The sequence below is a fragment of the Haemorhous mexicanus genome, chromosome 11, assembly GCF_027477595.1.
Source record: "Haemorhous mexicanus isolate bHaeMex1 chromosome 11, bHaeMex1.pri, whole genome shotgun sequence".
Lineage (NCBI taxonomy): Eukaryota > Metazoa > Chordata > Aves > Passeriformes > Fringillidae > Haemorhous > Haemorhous mexicanus.
Genome location: NC_082351.1, coordinates 1,287,823 through 1,302,949, shown reverse-complemented (window position 1 = coordinate 1,302,949; position 15,127 = coordinate 1,287,823). Strand labels below are relative to the sequence as shown.

The following is a 15,127-nucleotide window of genomic DNA, read 5'->3' as shown; positions in this document are numbered from 1 at the left end:
GCTTCTCGTGGTAATGTAGCAAGCAAGTATGGGGGTGGGTGACAGATGGGGCAGTGGCAGCAGAGCCACCCCATGCCTGTGCCAGCGGTGGGTCCCTGCTTGCTCCTTCAACCACCCTCAGGGACCCCTGGCTACCTCCCCACCCCTCCTTCACCAACCCCACAAAAAGTCCAGGCCCAGGCAATTGTGTACAAAACCTGAAATAGTTTTACTTTGCTTTCTTTTTTTTTTTTTTTCCTTTTTTTCCTTCTTTTTTTAAACTTTGCTCTAGGTTTACTTAAGATTTTGTGAAGTCGATACAAGAGCATTTGATATGAATCGGTAAATAAAACACTGTCATAGATAGATAGCCACGATAAACTTTGTTAGAAATGTACATGTCGCGAAAAAATAATAATACTAATAATAATAATCATAATCATAATAAAAAAAGCCGGCGCGACGCCTGGGCCGGCGTGGCCCCGGTGGTGGTCCCGGTGGCCCTGGCACACGGCGGCAGGTGGCTCTGGTTCCCTGCAGGCGCCGCACCCCAGTAATGTGTGTATATAAACAAAGCCCATAAGAAATGTACAAATATAAAAAGCTACAAACATTAATAAATTACATCGTCACAAAACACGGAAACACTCCACAAGGTGCTAGTAAAATAACTGTCTCCCTCCTCATACAAGAAGTTACGCAAAGAGCTGGTACCGGCGGGCAGCGCCCGGAGAGACCCTCCCCGTATAAAAACCCGGCGGTGGTTATTCCAAAAGCTATGTACAAGCTACATTCTAGGAAAAGGGGCCTGGCTGCAGGGGCGGCGGTGACTGAGAAACGCGCCCGCCACCTCGCTGCCCCACGCCTCGAGTCCAGCGGTCCCCTCCTGCCACGTGGCCCTTCCTGCTCCTGGCGCTGCCGCTCCAGCGGCTGCGGCCGCCCGCCCTGCCCTGCCCGCTGGCCGGGCGGGACAAGGGGCCTGAGGCCGGAGCCGGGGCCAGAGCAGGGCCCGGCGCGCTCCTCCCGTGGCCGAGATTAGTATTAACTTTTTGCGGCTAGTCGCTCTCAGCACTCTGAGAAAGGACATCTATATTAAAAAATATTTATAGCAGGATTCTGTACAGTCCGACCGCTGAAAGTTACAGGGATTCTTGTGGTGGTGGCCCAGAACTGGGTGGCGGTGTCCCCAGGGCCACTAGAGCAGCAGCTTCCCGTTCCGGTGGATCTTCAGGATCTTGCCGAGCCGCTGCTTGGCCGTGGCCATCCCCTTCTTCGTACGCTTCCCTGGAAGGACAGCAGGGGTGGGGTCAGGACCCACACCCACCCCACACCACCCCGTAGGTACAGACCCTCCAGCTGCCTCCTGCCTCCACGGCCCTGCTGCCAGCCCTGCCCACCACCTTCAAGGACACCCACCGGCACCCCTCAGGAATGGTGCTGCTGGCCACAGGACAGGGCTTGGCTGGAAGCACAGCCCCTGGAGAGCCAGCCCTGCTGAGACAAGGCACAGAGCACACCCACCCCCATGGACACATCCACACCTGCTCCTGCACAGCTCTGCTGGGCACCCTCCTGCCCCTGCAGTGCCAGCCCTGCTGCCCTGCACCCTCACCTGCCCTGGCTCACTGCTCAGGGTCACCTGTTTGCCCACAGGGTGACAGTCAAACCCAGCCCCACCAGTGCCATACTGCTCCTCAGGGAGAGGCTGCACAGACACACAGACACACAGATACACAGACACACAGACACATGTCCTACAGCTATTCGCAGCTCCAGGCTCCTGGGCACCTCTCTGCCTTGGACCTGTTTCCCACCATTTCACCAAAAAGCGCAATTCCAGGCAAATACATTCTTTTCACTCCAGCCCTGCAGAGAGCCACAGGTAGCACCAGCTCCTAGTAGGACCCAGCCCCTACCACAGGCTACACACATCCTGCCCTACGGCCATCCAAGCTACCAGGGTACTGTGCACTATCTCTAATCTGCTCCACTCGAATACATGGAATTCAGGAAACATCTGCCACATTGCCTCACTTGTCACTGGGGCCTTTCCCAGTGGGATCACACACAGTTTTCATGCTACACAGTGCCTGTCCCACACATCTGCCTCAGTTACACTTCCTGAGCCAAGCTCAAATAGAGAGCAGGAGGTCCCAGCCCAGACTCTGGGAGAGCCTCAGCTTTCTCATGCTTTCCCTGTGACAGACAGCAAGCAACCTCTTCCTCTCTCCTGCCTTTGGTTGTAGTTGTGTTACTCCCAAGGTTTGATATCCTTCTGCTTCCTTGCGGCAACCCTCCAGGGAGATCTGTAGTGTACCCTGCTCTATGTGTCCTGCGACAACTGTCCTCAGCTACAGGCAGCACAGAGCTGGTGTACAGCCACCACCAACACCACAGCACTTGCCTCAGCCCTGGGCAGAACAGCCTTCATGGATGCATCCTCCCCAGGCCAAGGCTCCACCGGCCAGGCTGTCTGGGATGTGACCCTGCAGGTGCTCCTCCTGAGCTGGGGCCGGGTTGGGCAGCGCTCCTGCCAGGGATACCTCACACCCTACAGCCAAGAGCCCAGCAGAGAAACACCTACCTGGCCCTGCAGTGCCAGGACAGTCAAGGCCACGAGTCCTATCCTTGACCAGATCTGACTTGCATCCACACACCTGCGCCTGTGCCTGCCCACACCATACACTGTGCTGGAGGCCCTGCGGAAGGCTCGGGTTCCATGGCCCTGCACCCTTCCCCACTCCTGCACCACAACCCAGGCGTTTCCAGGTACCTTTAGCGGAGGCATTGTTCTGCGAGGATGATGAGGGTCTCCTCTGTGTGAGGAAAACACCGGGTGCCATCGGCTGCGATCCCCTGTTAGGCTGGGCGACCCCAAAGGTGCTGGCCCCTGCGGTGTACTCGTGATCTGTGAGGCTGCTGGCCTGTGACTCCAGCTTCAGCTCGGGAGAGCTGCCTTCCTGAGCCGCTTTGCTTGCGTTGGGGGCTGACAGCTTCTTTTTGGTATTTTTTTTCTTCTTGCCTTTTTGTTCCTCCTTTAAAATGACAAAGATGAAGCTCAGATTAATCCCCAGAAGACCTTTAGCTAGGGCAAGGGCCAGCGGCGTTGCTTAGGGTCCTGATACAACGACACGCCAGGAGATGGCCATGGACAAGCGCTCGGGGGCTGCTCCACACGTCTGGCTCACAGCTGCACACACACGTTTGCCTCTCGTGCCTCTACATCCTCGCTCTGTGCGGGGCCTCCTTGTCCTTACCACTGTGGCGAGCGACACCGCCCTGGCACAGCAGCGTGGTCAGCATGGGCAAAGCTTTCCATCTTCCACAAAAACTGGCACCTCCTATCTTCGGGGATCTTCACACCCTTGCACAACAGCATGAAGGATATTAAACATCCCACTGATTCAGCCTCTGTTTCCTGCTAGGACACACACATCATCTCCTGACCTGTAACTGCACCTGGACACGCACACTGGGATGGCAGAGGTCTGTTACTGTCCTGTGTCCCTTGTCTACTTTCAGTTCCTTCTTCTTGGAACCCTGCCACCATCCTTAAAGCTCTTCTACTCAACAGTCCACATCGCAGAAGCCGAAGGCCACCACAACCTGCATCTCCACCAGCTTGCTGAGGCACCTCACCAACCTCGCTCCAGCAGACCTTGTCACTTAGCATCTCACCATGTCACCTTTACAGGGCTTCTCTGACCCCTTCAGAGACCAGACACTTACCAAACATCCAAACTGCCCCAGTTCCTTTCCTAAACTCCCCCTTTGCTCACAGTTCACCAATCCTTTGGAAGCAAGCCCTGACACTTCCCAGCAGCCAGTCTGCACAGACAGGCAATCACACCAGCCAGGCTCTCAAGTATACATCAAATACACTTCTTTGAGGCAGCCTTCTCCTGTTCTACCCCAGTAGCCATTCTCATCTCCTCATCCTCCCCTGTGCTTTTCTCTGTCCCTTGCTACCCTGTGACATGCTCAGGTGTGTTGTGACACCGCTGGGCTTGGATCCCCTTTATTTCCCTGAAATTGCAGAGCCTCGTGTCACTGGCAGGACCAAACACTGTGCAGGGCTGGCACAGCACTAGGCTTGGGCACAGCTCTGCTGCTGGGGACAGGGCTCTCCTTTCCTGACAGCTCCTACTCTCCAGGCAACCTCTCACCTGCTGTGACAGCTTGGCGGCGGCGGCGGCGAGTCCAGTTTCGATGGAGGCGACTCTCGTGCCTTCTCGCACCGGTCTGTCCTGCCGGGGCACCGAGGGACCAACTCGTGCTGCAGGGAGAGCAGAGGCAGGTGAGGGCCAGGAATGTGCCCGTGGGAGCAGCACAGCCACCACAGGGCAGCGGGCTCTGCCCTGCTCAGCCAGGAGAGATGGGGACAGCCTCTGCCCTTCCCTTCCCCAGGTACGAGTGAAGGCCCGAGAGCCAACGGTCTCCGGGCACAGTGGCACGGGCAGAAGCTGCTGATGGAGATGTCACACAGCTGAGCAGCTCCACAGCCACCTGAAGCCAAAGCCACGCACATTTGTGCCCACATCCTGGATTATGAGTGTTATCTCCAAAGCAGCAATGCTCACCTGCATCCAGGGGAGGACATGCAGGGCCACAAGCTGATGAGACCGTGCACGGGCTGCTTGTCACACACAGCACACACAGAGGATGCCCTGCTCATGGGCCACAGGGGTCAAAGGGGTCTAGGGGCTCTCTTGCCTGTCACTGCCCCTGGTGAGCTCTAGCAAACCCAGGGCACACCACGTCCTTCCAGATCATGAGCTTCGGCTGAACCTGGAGGAAACTATTCCTGCTCTCTCTCCTGGAGGAGACTATTCCTGACTATTCCCACAGTCAACACCTGAAATCCACAGCAACTCAGCTGTCCAGGGCTTGATTCACTGTTACACCACTGCTAAGGTGGCAACCAAATGATCTATCACTAAGAGTGTGAGGAAAAATAAACCAACAAAGGAATTACTTTCTCCTGCCAGCTGATTGCAGGAGGAAGGCTAAAACTTCTTGGCAGGAATCCCAGCACCTGGATCACCTCCTACTGCCCTGGAAAGTGTTAACCATCATGTAATAAAGAAATCACTAATTGTGTGTTATAGTTTCCACACTCCCTGAAAACTTTAGAAATTTGCATGACACAGCCTGGGCAGCACAGAGCACACAAACTTACCTGTTGGACTGTAAGGGGCATCATCTGAACTTTTCCTTTTCTTTGATCGGGACTTGAATACTGGATTATCTTCATCTGATTCGAGAGAAGGGTAAACTACAGTAGGAAACAAAGGCAAGAGTTTCAGTTTAGGAAACAGCTCTACCCTGCACAGAGGACCCTTGATCTGTCCAGGTGCAGTGACCACAGGCATCACAGCTGGATGATCTCCACAAGTGCACTTCTGTCACAGCTGTGACACTCAGGGCACTTTCCTGTGCTGTCATCCACACATTACTATTGGGAGCTGCTGTCATTAAACTGTGACTGGCTCTCTATATTCCTCTATAATCACAGAATATCCTGAGCTGCAAGGGAGCCACAAGAATCATTGAGTCCAACTTGGTTGCCCAGTGAAGCTGTCGCTGCTCCATCACTGCAAGTGTCCAAGGCCAGGCTGGACAAGGCTTGGAGCAACCTGATCTAGTGAAAAGTGTCCTTGCCCACAGCAGAGGGTGGAACTAGATGGCCCTTGAAGGTCCCTTTCAACCTAAACCACTCTATGATTCCACGATAATTAAGGCAGAACTGATGTAACTGCTGTAAACTGTCTTTGCGTCCATTTCTGCTGCAGATGCTTGCCTTCTCTGCCAGAACTCTAAATAGCATTAGATCCCTTTTCCATGTACAAATTCAACTTCTCACTCCTCTCAGCTGGAGGTTTAATTGCTGCTGTGCAGACAAGGACATTTCTGCCACAAGTAGCAGTACCTGGCCCACGTTTCTGGGACAGTCCCCCATTTCTGGGTTGACTGCTGCAGTTTTGGGGCTCTTCATGTTTCTTGAGAGTTTCTCATTGTGCTGTGCCTCAAATCCAGCCTGTCTGGATGGCTGTGTGACCCTGGGCTCTGCAGCCAGTCTGCTATCTTGTGTCTTTGCTCCCTTTGGTGTGAAGGTCCCTGTTCCACGTGTGGCTGATCCCAGGGTGGCAGAGCAGAGGAAGCGCCCAGGAGCAAAGGGACATTCACCAACAGGCACAGGTGTGTCCATGGAGCCCCAGGCACAGCCTCACTCTGCTCCCTCCTACTCACCATAATCCGAGTCCTTAAAACAGGCATCCAAGTGGTCCTGGTCCTCATCGTAATCCTCAATGTCGATGCTGTTCTTTGTGCTTTTCTTCAGCAGCCGTTTCCCAGCAGTTTTGCTGCCACCACCACCAGTTTTCTTCAAGTTTTGTGTGGAGAAGGAGTTGTTCTTTGCCTGATTGGTGCCCCACGACGTCTGCAGGCAGGACTCTGAGGCCTGGAGGTTTGCCATAGAGAGCATGCCCTGGATGGCTTCCTGCGTGCTGGGGGAGGCAGGTGGCTGGCTGTGGAGCAAAGGGAGAGATGCCAGAGCTCTTAGTGATTCCAGAAACCCCAACCCCTCACAGGCAGCTCACTCCTGCCAGGCAGTTGTGCTAGGAGAGACACCCTGATTCCTCTGAGTAGCTGCACATACCACCAGGGCCAGTGGGAAATTTTATGGGACAGGAATAGCACAAAGAGCACCTCAGATGTGGGGGTGATGGCCCAGGAGCCAGGGAGATGTGGACAGGTCCCTGGGGCTGTCAGCTCTCTGGGCTGAGCTCAGGAAACTTCCCAGAGCCCACAGCAGAATCCCTGACAGAGCAGTGTCTCTATAGCAACTATCATCATCATCCTCCTCCTTCTCCTCTTCTTCCTCATCATGATCTATCTATCTATCTATCTATCTATCTATCTATCTATCTATCTATCTATCTATCTTTAATAATGTTATTTTCAGTACTACCAAATCATCCTCCTCATCATCATAATATTTTAATAGTATTATTCATAATCTACACTATCAGCTTCTGTAAAAGGAGAGCTTATGCATCAGCACTGGTGGGGGACTCTACTCAAAACTGCCTGGAAGTTTTGGTCCCAGTTCACATCATGGGCTGTATGGGCTGTCACCACTTCAGGACCTGCTGGAAATTAATTCTGAGACCGGCAGAACTCATCATCCAGTATTTACAGATGTTTGGAGTTTGGCAAGTAGTGAAATGCAAAGAAACCCCTTATTGTGGCAATAATGTTTGTTACACTTGTTATACATTTGTTGTGCAATAGAAGCCACAAACATACAAGAAAATGAACAGCACTATGTCACTTTCCCCTACTTGAGCTTAATCTGGGCTCTTTATAGAGTAATGTACAAGACCATAAAGGAAGTTTCTGGGCACTAATGGCATTTAGCCATAATCTTGAAAATGAGTTAAGACTAATTCACTGCTCAACAAACAGAAGAATATCAAAAAACTTATTTAGGAAAGAGCCATTTAAATCCCTCCGATATCATGCCTTCTCCTCTGCCTTCTCCCTGGCAAAGAAATATTTTGCATCATCTACAAGGAATTATCATATTTTCCTCCAGGCTTTTTCCCTGAACTGTTTTTCCAAACACTGGATTCTCAAAACACTGCAAACAGACCATCAAATACTGACCACTAAATGGGCAAATGAGAGAGGAACTGCCTTAAGCAACACAAGCTTCAACAAATAAATGGTGGGATATGATCAAAAACAGTGGTTCTGAGACTCAAACACCAACCTGAAGAGGGGGAAATGTCTCAGAGCTGCACATGGGGCAGAGTGTTTCTCATTAGGGCATGTGCCTGGTGGGCTTCCATCAGGAGTATTTCAGCTTTCTAATCCAAAAAAAAATTCAAGATGACTCAGGAAGCAGTTTTGAAGCTCTGGAAGAGCCATATCCCCTTTCTGTAGCTTCAGCAATGATTTTTAAAAAACCACATTTATGAAAGTTAACTATCAGTGAGTTACAATTATGGCTTTAAAAAGCATTTTAAAAGAGCACTGGAGCAGGAACAAAGAGCTTCTGTCCCTGCTGTATCCCCACAGCCATCTCCAGACACACAGGAGGTGGCACTGGGGGATAACTCAGACCTGCCTCCAGGCCAGCAGCCTTGTTGTCCTGTCCTGGGGCTGACAGCTTCTCTTGTAGGTGCACAGAGAGGAGGACACTCTAACAGACACACTGGCACTGCTTTGTGCCTTATCTTGCTTGTGGCAGCCCCGGTGGGGCAGCAGGCCCAGGGCAGTGCCCGTGCCTTGTGCTGGCACTGCTGCGGCCCCACATGGAATCCTGGGGTCACTTCTGAGCTCCTCATGACAAGAAGGACATTGAGGGGCTGGAGCATGTCCAGAGAAGGGAGCAGACCTGGAGAAGGGGCTGGAGCACCAGGAGTGGCTGAGGGAGATGGGGAAGAGGCTCAGTCTGAGAAAAGGAGGCTCAGGGAGACTGTGGTAGCCAGGTTTGCCATTCTGTCCCTGGCATGTCCCAGAGCAGGCAAACAGCTGTGCTGGGGACAGGAACAAGTACTGATGAACTCAGGTTCTACCTCCTCAGTGAACAGGACACAGGAATGATCCCAGCACCCTCCATCATGCAGGACACAGTGTAGGGGGCAAGTGCCTTGCTCTTCACCACCAACTCTATCACTGACATCTCTCTCACCCTCTCGAGGCAGATCATCTCCTTCTTTCCATCAGCAGTTACCGAGTCTCCTACTTGTATCCTCATATTTAGAAACCGAATTTATAACATTTCAGAAGAGTATTACTGATTGAGCAGTGGCTGTGGAAAAGCCACTCCAACAATTTCAAGCACAAACCCAGTGTTTTCTTCCATTTTTGAGTCAGATCTGGACATGAGTAATTTTGCTCCTTTCAAGATAAGGTGATGACCAGCCCTCCAAGCTTTTTGCATATTCCCTTTCAGTTCTTTCAGCCTGTTCCCACACTCACAACAGCCTTTCTGCAGGAGCTCTGTCCTTCCTTCTCCCTGTCTTGCTTTCACACACAGTTGAGCTGCAGCTCTCTAGAGCACTCCAGGTAATGCCATCAGGGCCTCTGGGGTGGCCAGCTGCTGGTGACAGCTCAGTATTTTACAGAATAAGGCTTGCCATGGTTCAGATAAGGCCACTATCACAAAAAGCCCTGACCTGCTTCCCAGTGCCTGGGAATCCAGCACTGGTCTGACAAGGATGCAGGCACTGAGTGCTTGTGTGGGAGGAGATCCCACAGTGACACAGGGCTGCTCCACAGCACCCACAATGTACGTATACAGATCTATAAATACACACATTCCCTACCCTTCCTCTGCCCTGCAAGCAGAGAGAGGTGGGAATTGTTCCTGAGAGTCAGACATGAGCACACTGGCCTCATGCTGTGACACAGTGTGTTTGCAGATCACATTTCTTATGCTTCATTTTCAAAAAGACCACGTTATGGCCATTGGAAAAGCCAAGCATAATTATGAAATGAAACACAGCAATTACATTTACTCGGGGCTTTTTCTAATCAAGATGCAGCACACACACTGCCAAAAGCCAGTGTCTGTCCCAGAGCCAGCATTGATATGACACATTCCTACTGAACCACCCCACAAAGAGCAGTAACTCAGCTGAGTCTGGGGTGGGAGTTTGATTTCAGAAACCACAGAGCCTTCAAACACCCTGGCTACAGCACCCAGGCTGAGGGGGGAAAGCAAAGGCCTGACTTTAACCTCTCTTCTGGTTAACCCCTTGCAGACAGCAAAACACACCCTGAGCAAGGCAGACAATGGTCAAGGACCATTTTAAAGCATGCAGTGAGCTGTGTCATCCACAGAATGGCCAGCAGTGTACACAGGGCCAAGGGAGATTTCTTTGAGTTCTTGTAATAGTTGATAATTTTCCTTTTTTTATAGCAAACTTCCAGCATGGGAGTGTTAACCTGGGAACTTTATGACAGTGTCAGACGCACCTAACTACTTTTTGATGTGTCTAATCACCTGATAAAACGTAACTGTAAAATCAACATAAACACTCATCCCATTATGAACCATAATGCAGAATGGAAAAGGAATTCACAGGGATGGTCAAGCAGACAAGTGTAAATGTGATTTTTTCTTTCCACCACTCACTGTTTGGATCACTGAAGGATCTGGTGCTGTACCTTACTGGCTATAGCCCAAAACATCCAGTGTCACTTTCCACATTTCACATAAGACACCACTAAGCCCAGGCAGACATTTCCATTTCAGGTACAGAGGTGCCCACGAAAGAGTGTGCTTTTCTTCCCCAAGCCTTACTTTTTGGTGGGAAGAAGAACAATAACCACAGATGGGAGGGAGGGAGGGAGGGAGGGAGGGCAGACAGTTTCCTATATCCTTCTTTGAAACACCTGGCATTTGTGGCACCTCAGAGTTCCTTGTGGGAGAAATGCTGGCCATTTAGATAACTTTATTACAATCTCAGTACATTAAAAACCTTAATTCCTACCCTCAAGCTGCAGTGACTGGACTCTCTCCTTCTTTTGAATTATTCATCTATTACAGCATTACTGCTATTTCAGCATCTACAGATGTGAAATCCTCTGTTTGTTCAAATTATACCACCAAAATCTTTCCTTCCTCTCCCTCTAGATCACAGGATAAAGGAAAAGTTTGCTTACTGGAGAAAAAGCAGTTACCAAGCTGCAAAATTCATTCTGACTCACACACAACCACAAAAGGGCAATTTTGTTCACAGGTAAGAGGGAAAAGCATCCCCTGGTGCGTACCTGTTGGTGTTATACTCTAAACCCCCAACTTCCTTGCTTGCCTGCAAAAGATCAAGAATTCCTGCTGAACTTCCACTCTCTTTCTTTACTTTGGAATTGCGTCCTGGCTTTGCTTCTGTGTCAATGTGAAGCAAATCTTCATCTGATGAGTCCTCGCTCTGCAAAAACAAGGAAAGGGCTAAAAAAGGGGAAACTCACTCAGCTGGTCCCCAAGAACAGCACAGTGATTTCTGCAGCCTGCTGCTCCTCCAAAGACACAGGCCTAGCCTTTGGAATTTGCTTTCTTTAAACAAAACAAAACAAAAAAAAAGAACAAAACCAAGTACATGGTAAAAATCCATTTCCTTGTAGCCTGTAGGCATGGTAGGTTTTCTTTTCCCATCCAAAGCTTTGAGGTCTGATCCTGTTCATGGGCTCTATTCCCTTTACCAGTGGTGTTTCTATCCCCACAGAAGCAGAGTGGGAGGATTCCTCAGGCAGAGGAACGGGACAGACATGTGGAACAGTGTGATGTTAGGCTCTGGAAGGGAGCTGCCTACATCTGGCCCTCTCTCTGGGGCTGAGATTTCTAGGCACTGTAGTCTGCCTAAGAAAACAAGTTCTCCACCCCTTCCTGCCCTGCTTTCAGGCTACTACAGCACCAGCCCTTATTGCTGTGGGTGCCAGTCTTGTCTCCAGGGACTCCCTCCTTAGGCTCCTGCACAGGGATACACCCCTGGCCCCAGACCTCAGGTACTGACTCAAACAGAGGTTTGTACTTCCTCCTGAATGTCTCAAACCACGGTGAAAAGAACTCCTTAGTACTGAAGGCCAAACACTTTGGTCATCTTTGGTTCTATCTTAACAAACTATTTTGCTTTTTCTGACTTATTCTGGTATTATAATATGAATTTGTATTAACCACAGTTGGGCAAAACATTTAATTTCAATGTACTTTGATTTCCAGCACTGAGCTTCAGACACAGGGCCCACTCACACCTGGGCTGTCCCATCCTGCAGGTGAGCTCCACCCAGGCTCACTGACCCTGCAGGGGCTGGGCCGGGCTCACCTGGGTCAGGAGTGTTCCAGAGTCAGCCCATAATGAGCAGAGAGGCTCTGCCAAGTGGCACAAAACAAACAATTGAGATGCTACATCACAGGAAGAGAATCACAGAATGGTTTGGGTTCGAAAGGACCTTAAAGAACCATATGTTCTAGAAGTGTCTCCTTGTGAAGGTACAATAACCTCATACCTTGTATGGTACCGACTCCACCTTTGGCTTCTTAACAGGAGTGTGATGCAGGGCTTCCTTTTTATCTGATAAAACTGAATAAATAAAAAGAAACAAAAAGTCATGGGTTTTTCCCTTCAAAAACCAGCCCTCCTATTCCACTCGCATTGGACTGATAGGTAAGACATGGCTTTCTTGATTCTAAATCACAGAGATTTCAAAGATTATATTGATTGTCTTGAACAATCACCACCTAAGACTTTGTTGAGCAGATAAAGATAAACCAGGAAATATCCTTACAGGGCAGTTCTCTTTTTGCAATGTTTTTCTTTCTTCTGATTGGAAACTCATCAATTTTTAGTTCACCATCATCTGACACATATTCATATTCATCCCGTACAGGTTTGGCTTTGTCCTCTTTAAAATTCTGCAGTGACCCAAACACGCTGGTATTCAGATGAGTTTTGACTCCCTTTGAACTGAAAAAAAATATTTACAAATCAGTAACAACACTCTGAGTAGAAAACAGCTTGTGACTTGACAGACAATGAGTATCTTTATGCAGAAATCTCAGTCAAACTGAATCCCTTCAGGGGTGCCAAATCAACTAGAATAATTTTACAAACACATTTCTGAACGTACAATTTATATCTCAAGACAGGACTCTGACTAGAGCACTAGAAGAAGTTTTAATGAGAGGGTGTTTTCTGCATTGACCAGAAAGGCAGGTTTTCCTCATCTTGTATAAAAAATATAAATAATGAACTTCCAATTTCCTTTTTCAGTTGATGTGTGTTGTCATATTTTTACTTACCCAAGCAACTTCTTATTAGAGAAAGAGAATGTGAATTTGTTGTCTTTATTTCCTGATAGAGGCGTCTTTTCTGATTTGTGTTCCTCTTCCATTTTTAGAAGTGAATCAGGTTTACTGTTCTGAAAGGCAAAAGACCAAAACAAAATAAATAAATCAGTTAAATGAGGCCTTTATGTTTCAGCTTCCCAGGTACCCTCAGAATCTCAGCCTGTTAAATTTTCCCTTATTAAAAACCCTGTTAAATTTTCCCTGCAGACAAAGTGTTCTATTCTGTGGGTGAGTTTCACTTACCCTGCATTAGCCCTCAAGAAAGGCAAGCTTTTAATCCATAGGGTATAATTCAGATTTCATTAACTCTAATTTTATGCCACCAGAATTAGATATTGATTATTAGCCATTAGTTAGCTATTGATTTCTCATTAGCTATTGATTTCAAACTTAAACTAGTAGGACTGTGTCAGAGCTAGGATCACACTGAACCATCTCACTCTTAACAGTCTGGTGTCACTATGGACAAATGGACAATTCAGCACATGCTGAAGAATCCATTCCCCCCCCCCCCTCCCTTTAACTGGGATTAATTGATTATTTCTGCTTGATTTTCTTTTCTTTGGGAACTAAAAATTGGTGCCTCATTCTCTCTGCTTAGGCAGAGCCACAAGCATTTCCCTACCCTTGGCTTATCATCATGTGGCAGAATTTAACAGGAGACATTACCTTGTATTTCCATTTGGCTTCTGTTTTGCTTTTATTTTGCTCTCGAACTTCAAATTTCTCCACCTCATTCTGCTTGCTTGCAGATTCCTTATTGGGAACACTTAAAACATTCTTTGCAGCCTGGGAAAAAAGTCAGGAAAAAGTCCTCTGAATGAGGATGGAGTGCTGGCATGTCAGAAACATGGGCTTTATCTGGGAAATAATGTGACATATTTTTGAAAACTCCCTTTTATTCTTTTTGAATCCCAAACTGAGGTTCAATTAAATATTGCTCCGTCAGAATGTGCAGAAGAGCAACTGCACTTCTTGAAACACCAATACTCTCCTCTCCCTGTGTGTCACCCCATGACAGGTTTCACAAACTGCACACAAACTCTTAGAACTTAAGAAACATTTTAGGAAATATTTTTCTTCATAAACATGGATATTTCTTCACAAACAGCATACAACAATTCTGTCAGAGCCTTGATGGATCCTGGCCCATACTGAAATCAGTAGCAAAATTCATGCTGAATTACAGGGCATCAGAATTAAAGGACATCAGAAAGAAACCTGTCCTGTGTGGGCAAAAGTGGAAGAAAACTATTGTTCTGTTTTCAGTCACCCATTCTAGAGTAACATTTCAAGCAAGTGAGATACTTTAGAAACAAGTTCTTTCATCACTGACACCTTTTGATATCAGTGGGTTTCTGGGAGGCTCCACATCAATGAATAACCAGCAAAGAGTCAAATGAAACCCACCAGGTGGGGCAGAGAAGGCAACGAGCCAGCAGTCACAAACCTTTCCTTTGCTTCTGCAGAGCCAGGCTTTCACAATGTGCTGTGCACATTACTTTTTGCATGAGACTTAGAGAGTGATTTTGTCTCTCTGAGGGTGGGAGAAGACGGAGAGATTAAACCACGACCCACCTTCCCCTTCTTTGGCGTCTCGATCTTGGTCAGAGCCTCCTTCGTGTGTGCCTCCAGCAGGTCGAGGTTGGGGATGGCTGGTGGTGGGCTTTCCTTCGCCTTCTTTCCTTTCTTTTTGCCTTCTCCCTTTACTTTCGGTGTTTTGGGAGGTTTGGGGGGTTTGGGAGGCTTTGGGGGTTTGGATGGCTTCAGTTGTTTGGGGGTTTTCACAGTTTTGGGAGTCTTTTTTTTAGGAAGCTTTTCTAGAGGTGGGGGTGGAGGGGTGACTTGGACGGGCGATGGAGCCTCCTCCTTGTCCACAGGACAGATCTCCTCGGTGGGAGGATTGGCACTCGTGTCTGCTTTGCTGGCCTTTGAAGCATTCTGTGGTTTGGCACAAAGCACAAGGTGTTCAAACACTCCTGTCCTGCTTTTGGTATTCACCTGCACCCTCTGTTAGATGGGGAAACAACCCCAAAGATGCCCAAAGATGTGGTGGAGGGGATCTGCAGCACAGGTCAGTCTGGCCGAGGAATGAAGATCCCATCAAGGCCACAATAACGCTCTGCTCACCAATCCCCATCCCCAGTTCCCAGCCCCACATCCTCAAGCCTGAGCTGCAGTAGCTCCAGAGGCTTAGTAGGGAATGTCACCCTCACTGGATTGTACCCTCTTGTGGCCTGTCCACACAGGATGGATAAAATGAACAGCCTTCTGCTTAAAATGCTGATT

The 15,127-nt window shown here is 48.9% G+C and overlaps 1 protein-coding gene across 5 annotated transcripts in view; it reads right to left on the bottom strand.

Moving 5' to 3' along the window:
• Positions 1–343: 343 nt before the first annotated feature.
• The window catches only part of PHF2 (PHD finger protein 2), a 54,779-nt gene continuing 39,995 nt past the window's right edge, over positions 344–15,127 (bottom strand). For 4 of the 5 annotated variants that reach the window (XM_059856041.1, XM_059856039.1, XM_059856040.1 and 1 more), the window contains 11 exons: positions 14,417–14,779; positions 13,508–13,627; positions 12,791–12,909; positions 12,277–12,455; positions 11,998–12,071; positions 10,765–10,922; positions 6,229–6,506; positions 5,159–5,254; positions 4,146–4,255; positions 2,753–3,014; positions 344–1,263 (listed from right to left, as the gene is read on the bottom strand). In XM_059856041.1, coding sequence (XP_059712024.1) covers positions 1,175–1,263; positions 2,753–3,014; positions 4,146–4,255; positions 5,159–5,254; positions 6,229–6,506; positions 10,765–10,922; positions 11,998–12,071; positions 12,277–12,455; positions 12,791–12,909; positions 13,508–13,627; positions 14,417–14,779 — 1,848 coding nt within the window. In that variant the 3' untranslated portion in view covers positions 344–1,174. The remainder of the gene's footprint in view (positions 1,264–2,752; positions 3,015–4,145; positions 4,256–5,158; positions 5,255–6,228; positions 6,507–10,764; positions 10,923–11,997; positions 12,072–12,276; positions 12,456–12,790; positions 12,910–13,507; positions 13,628–14,416; positions 14,780–15,127) is intronic. The other variant, XM_059856043.1, reaches the window with a different exon arrangement.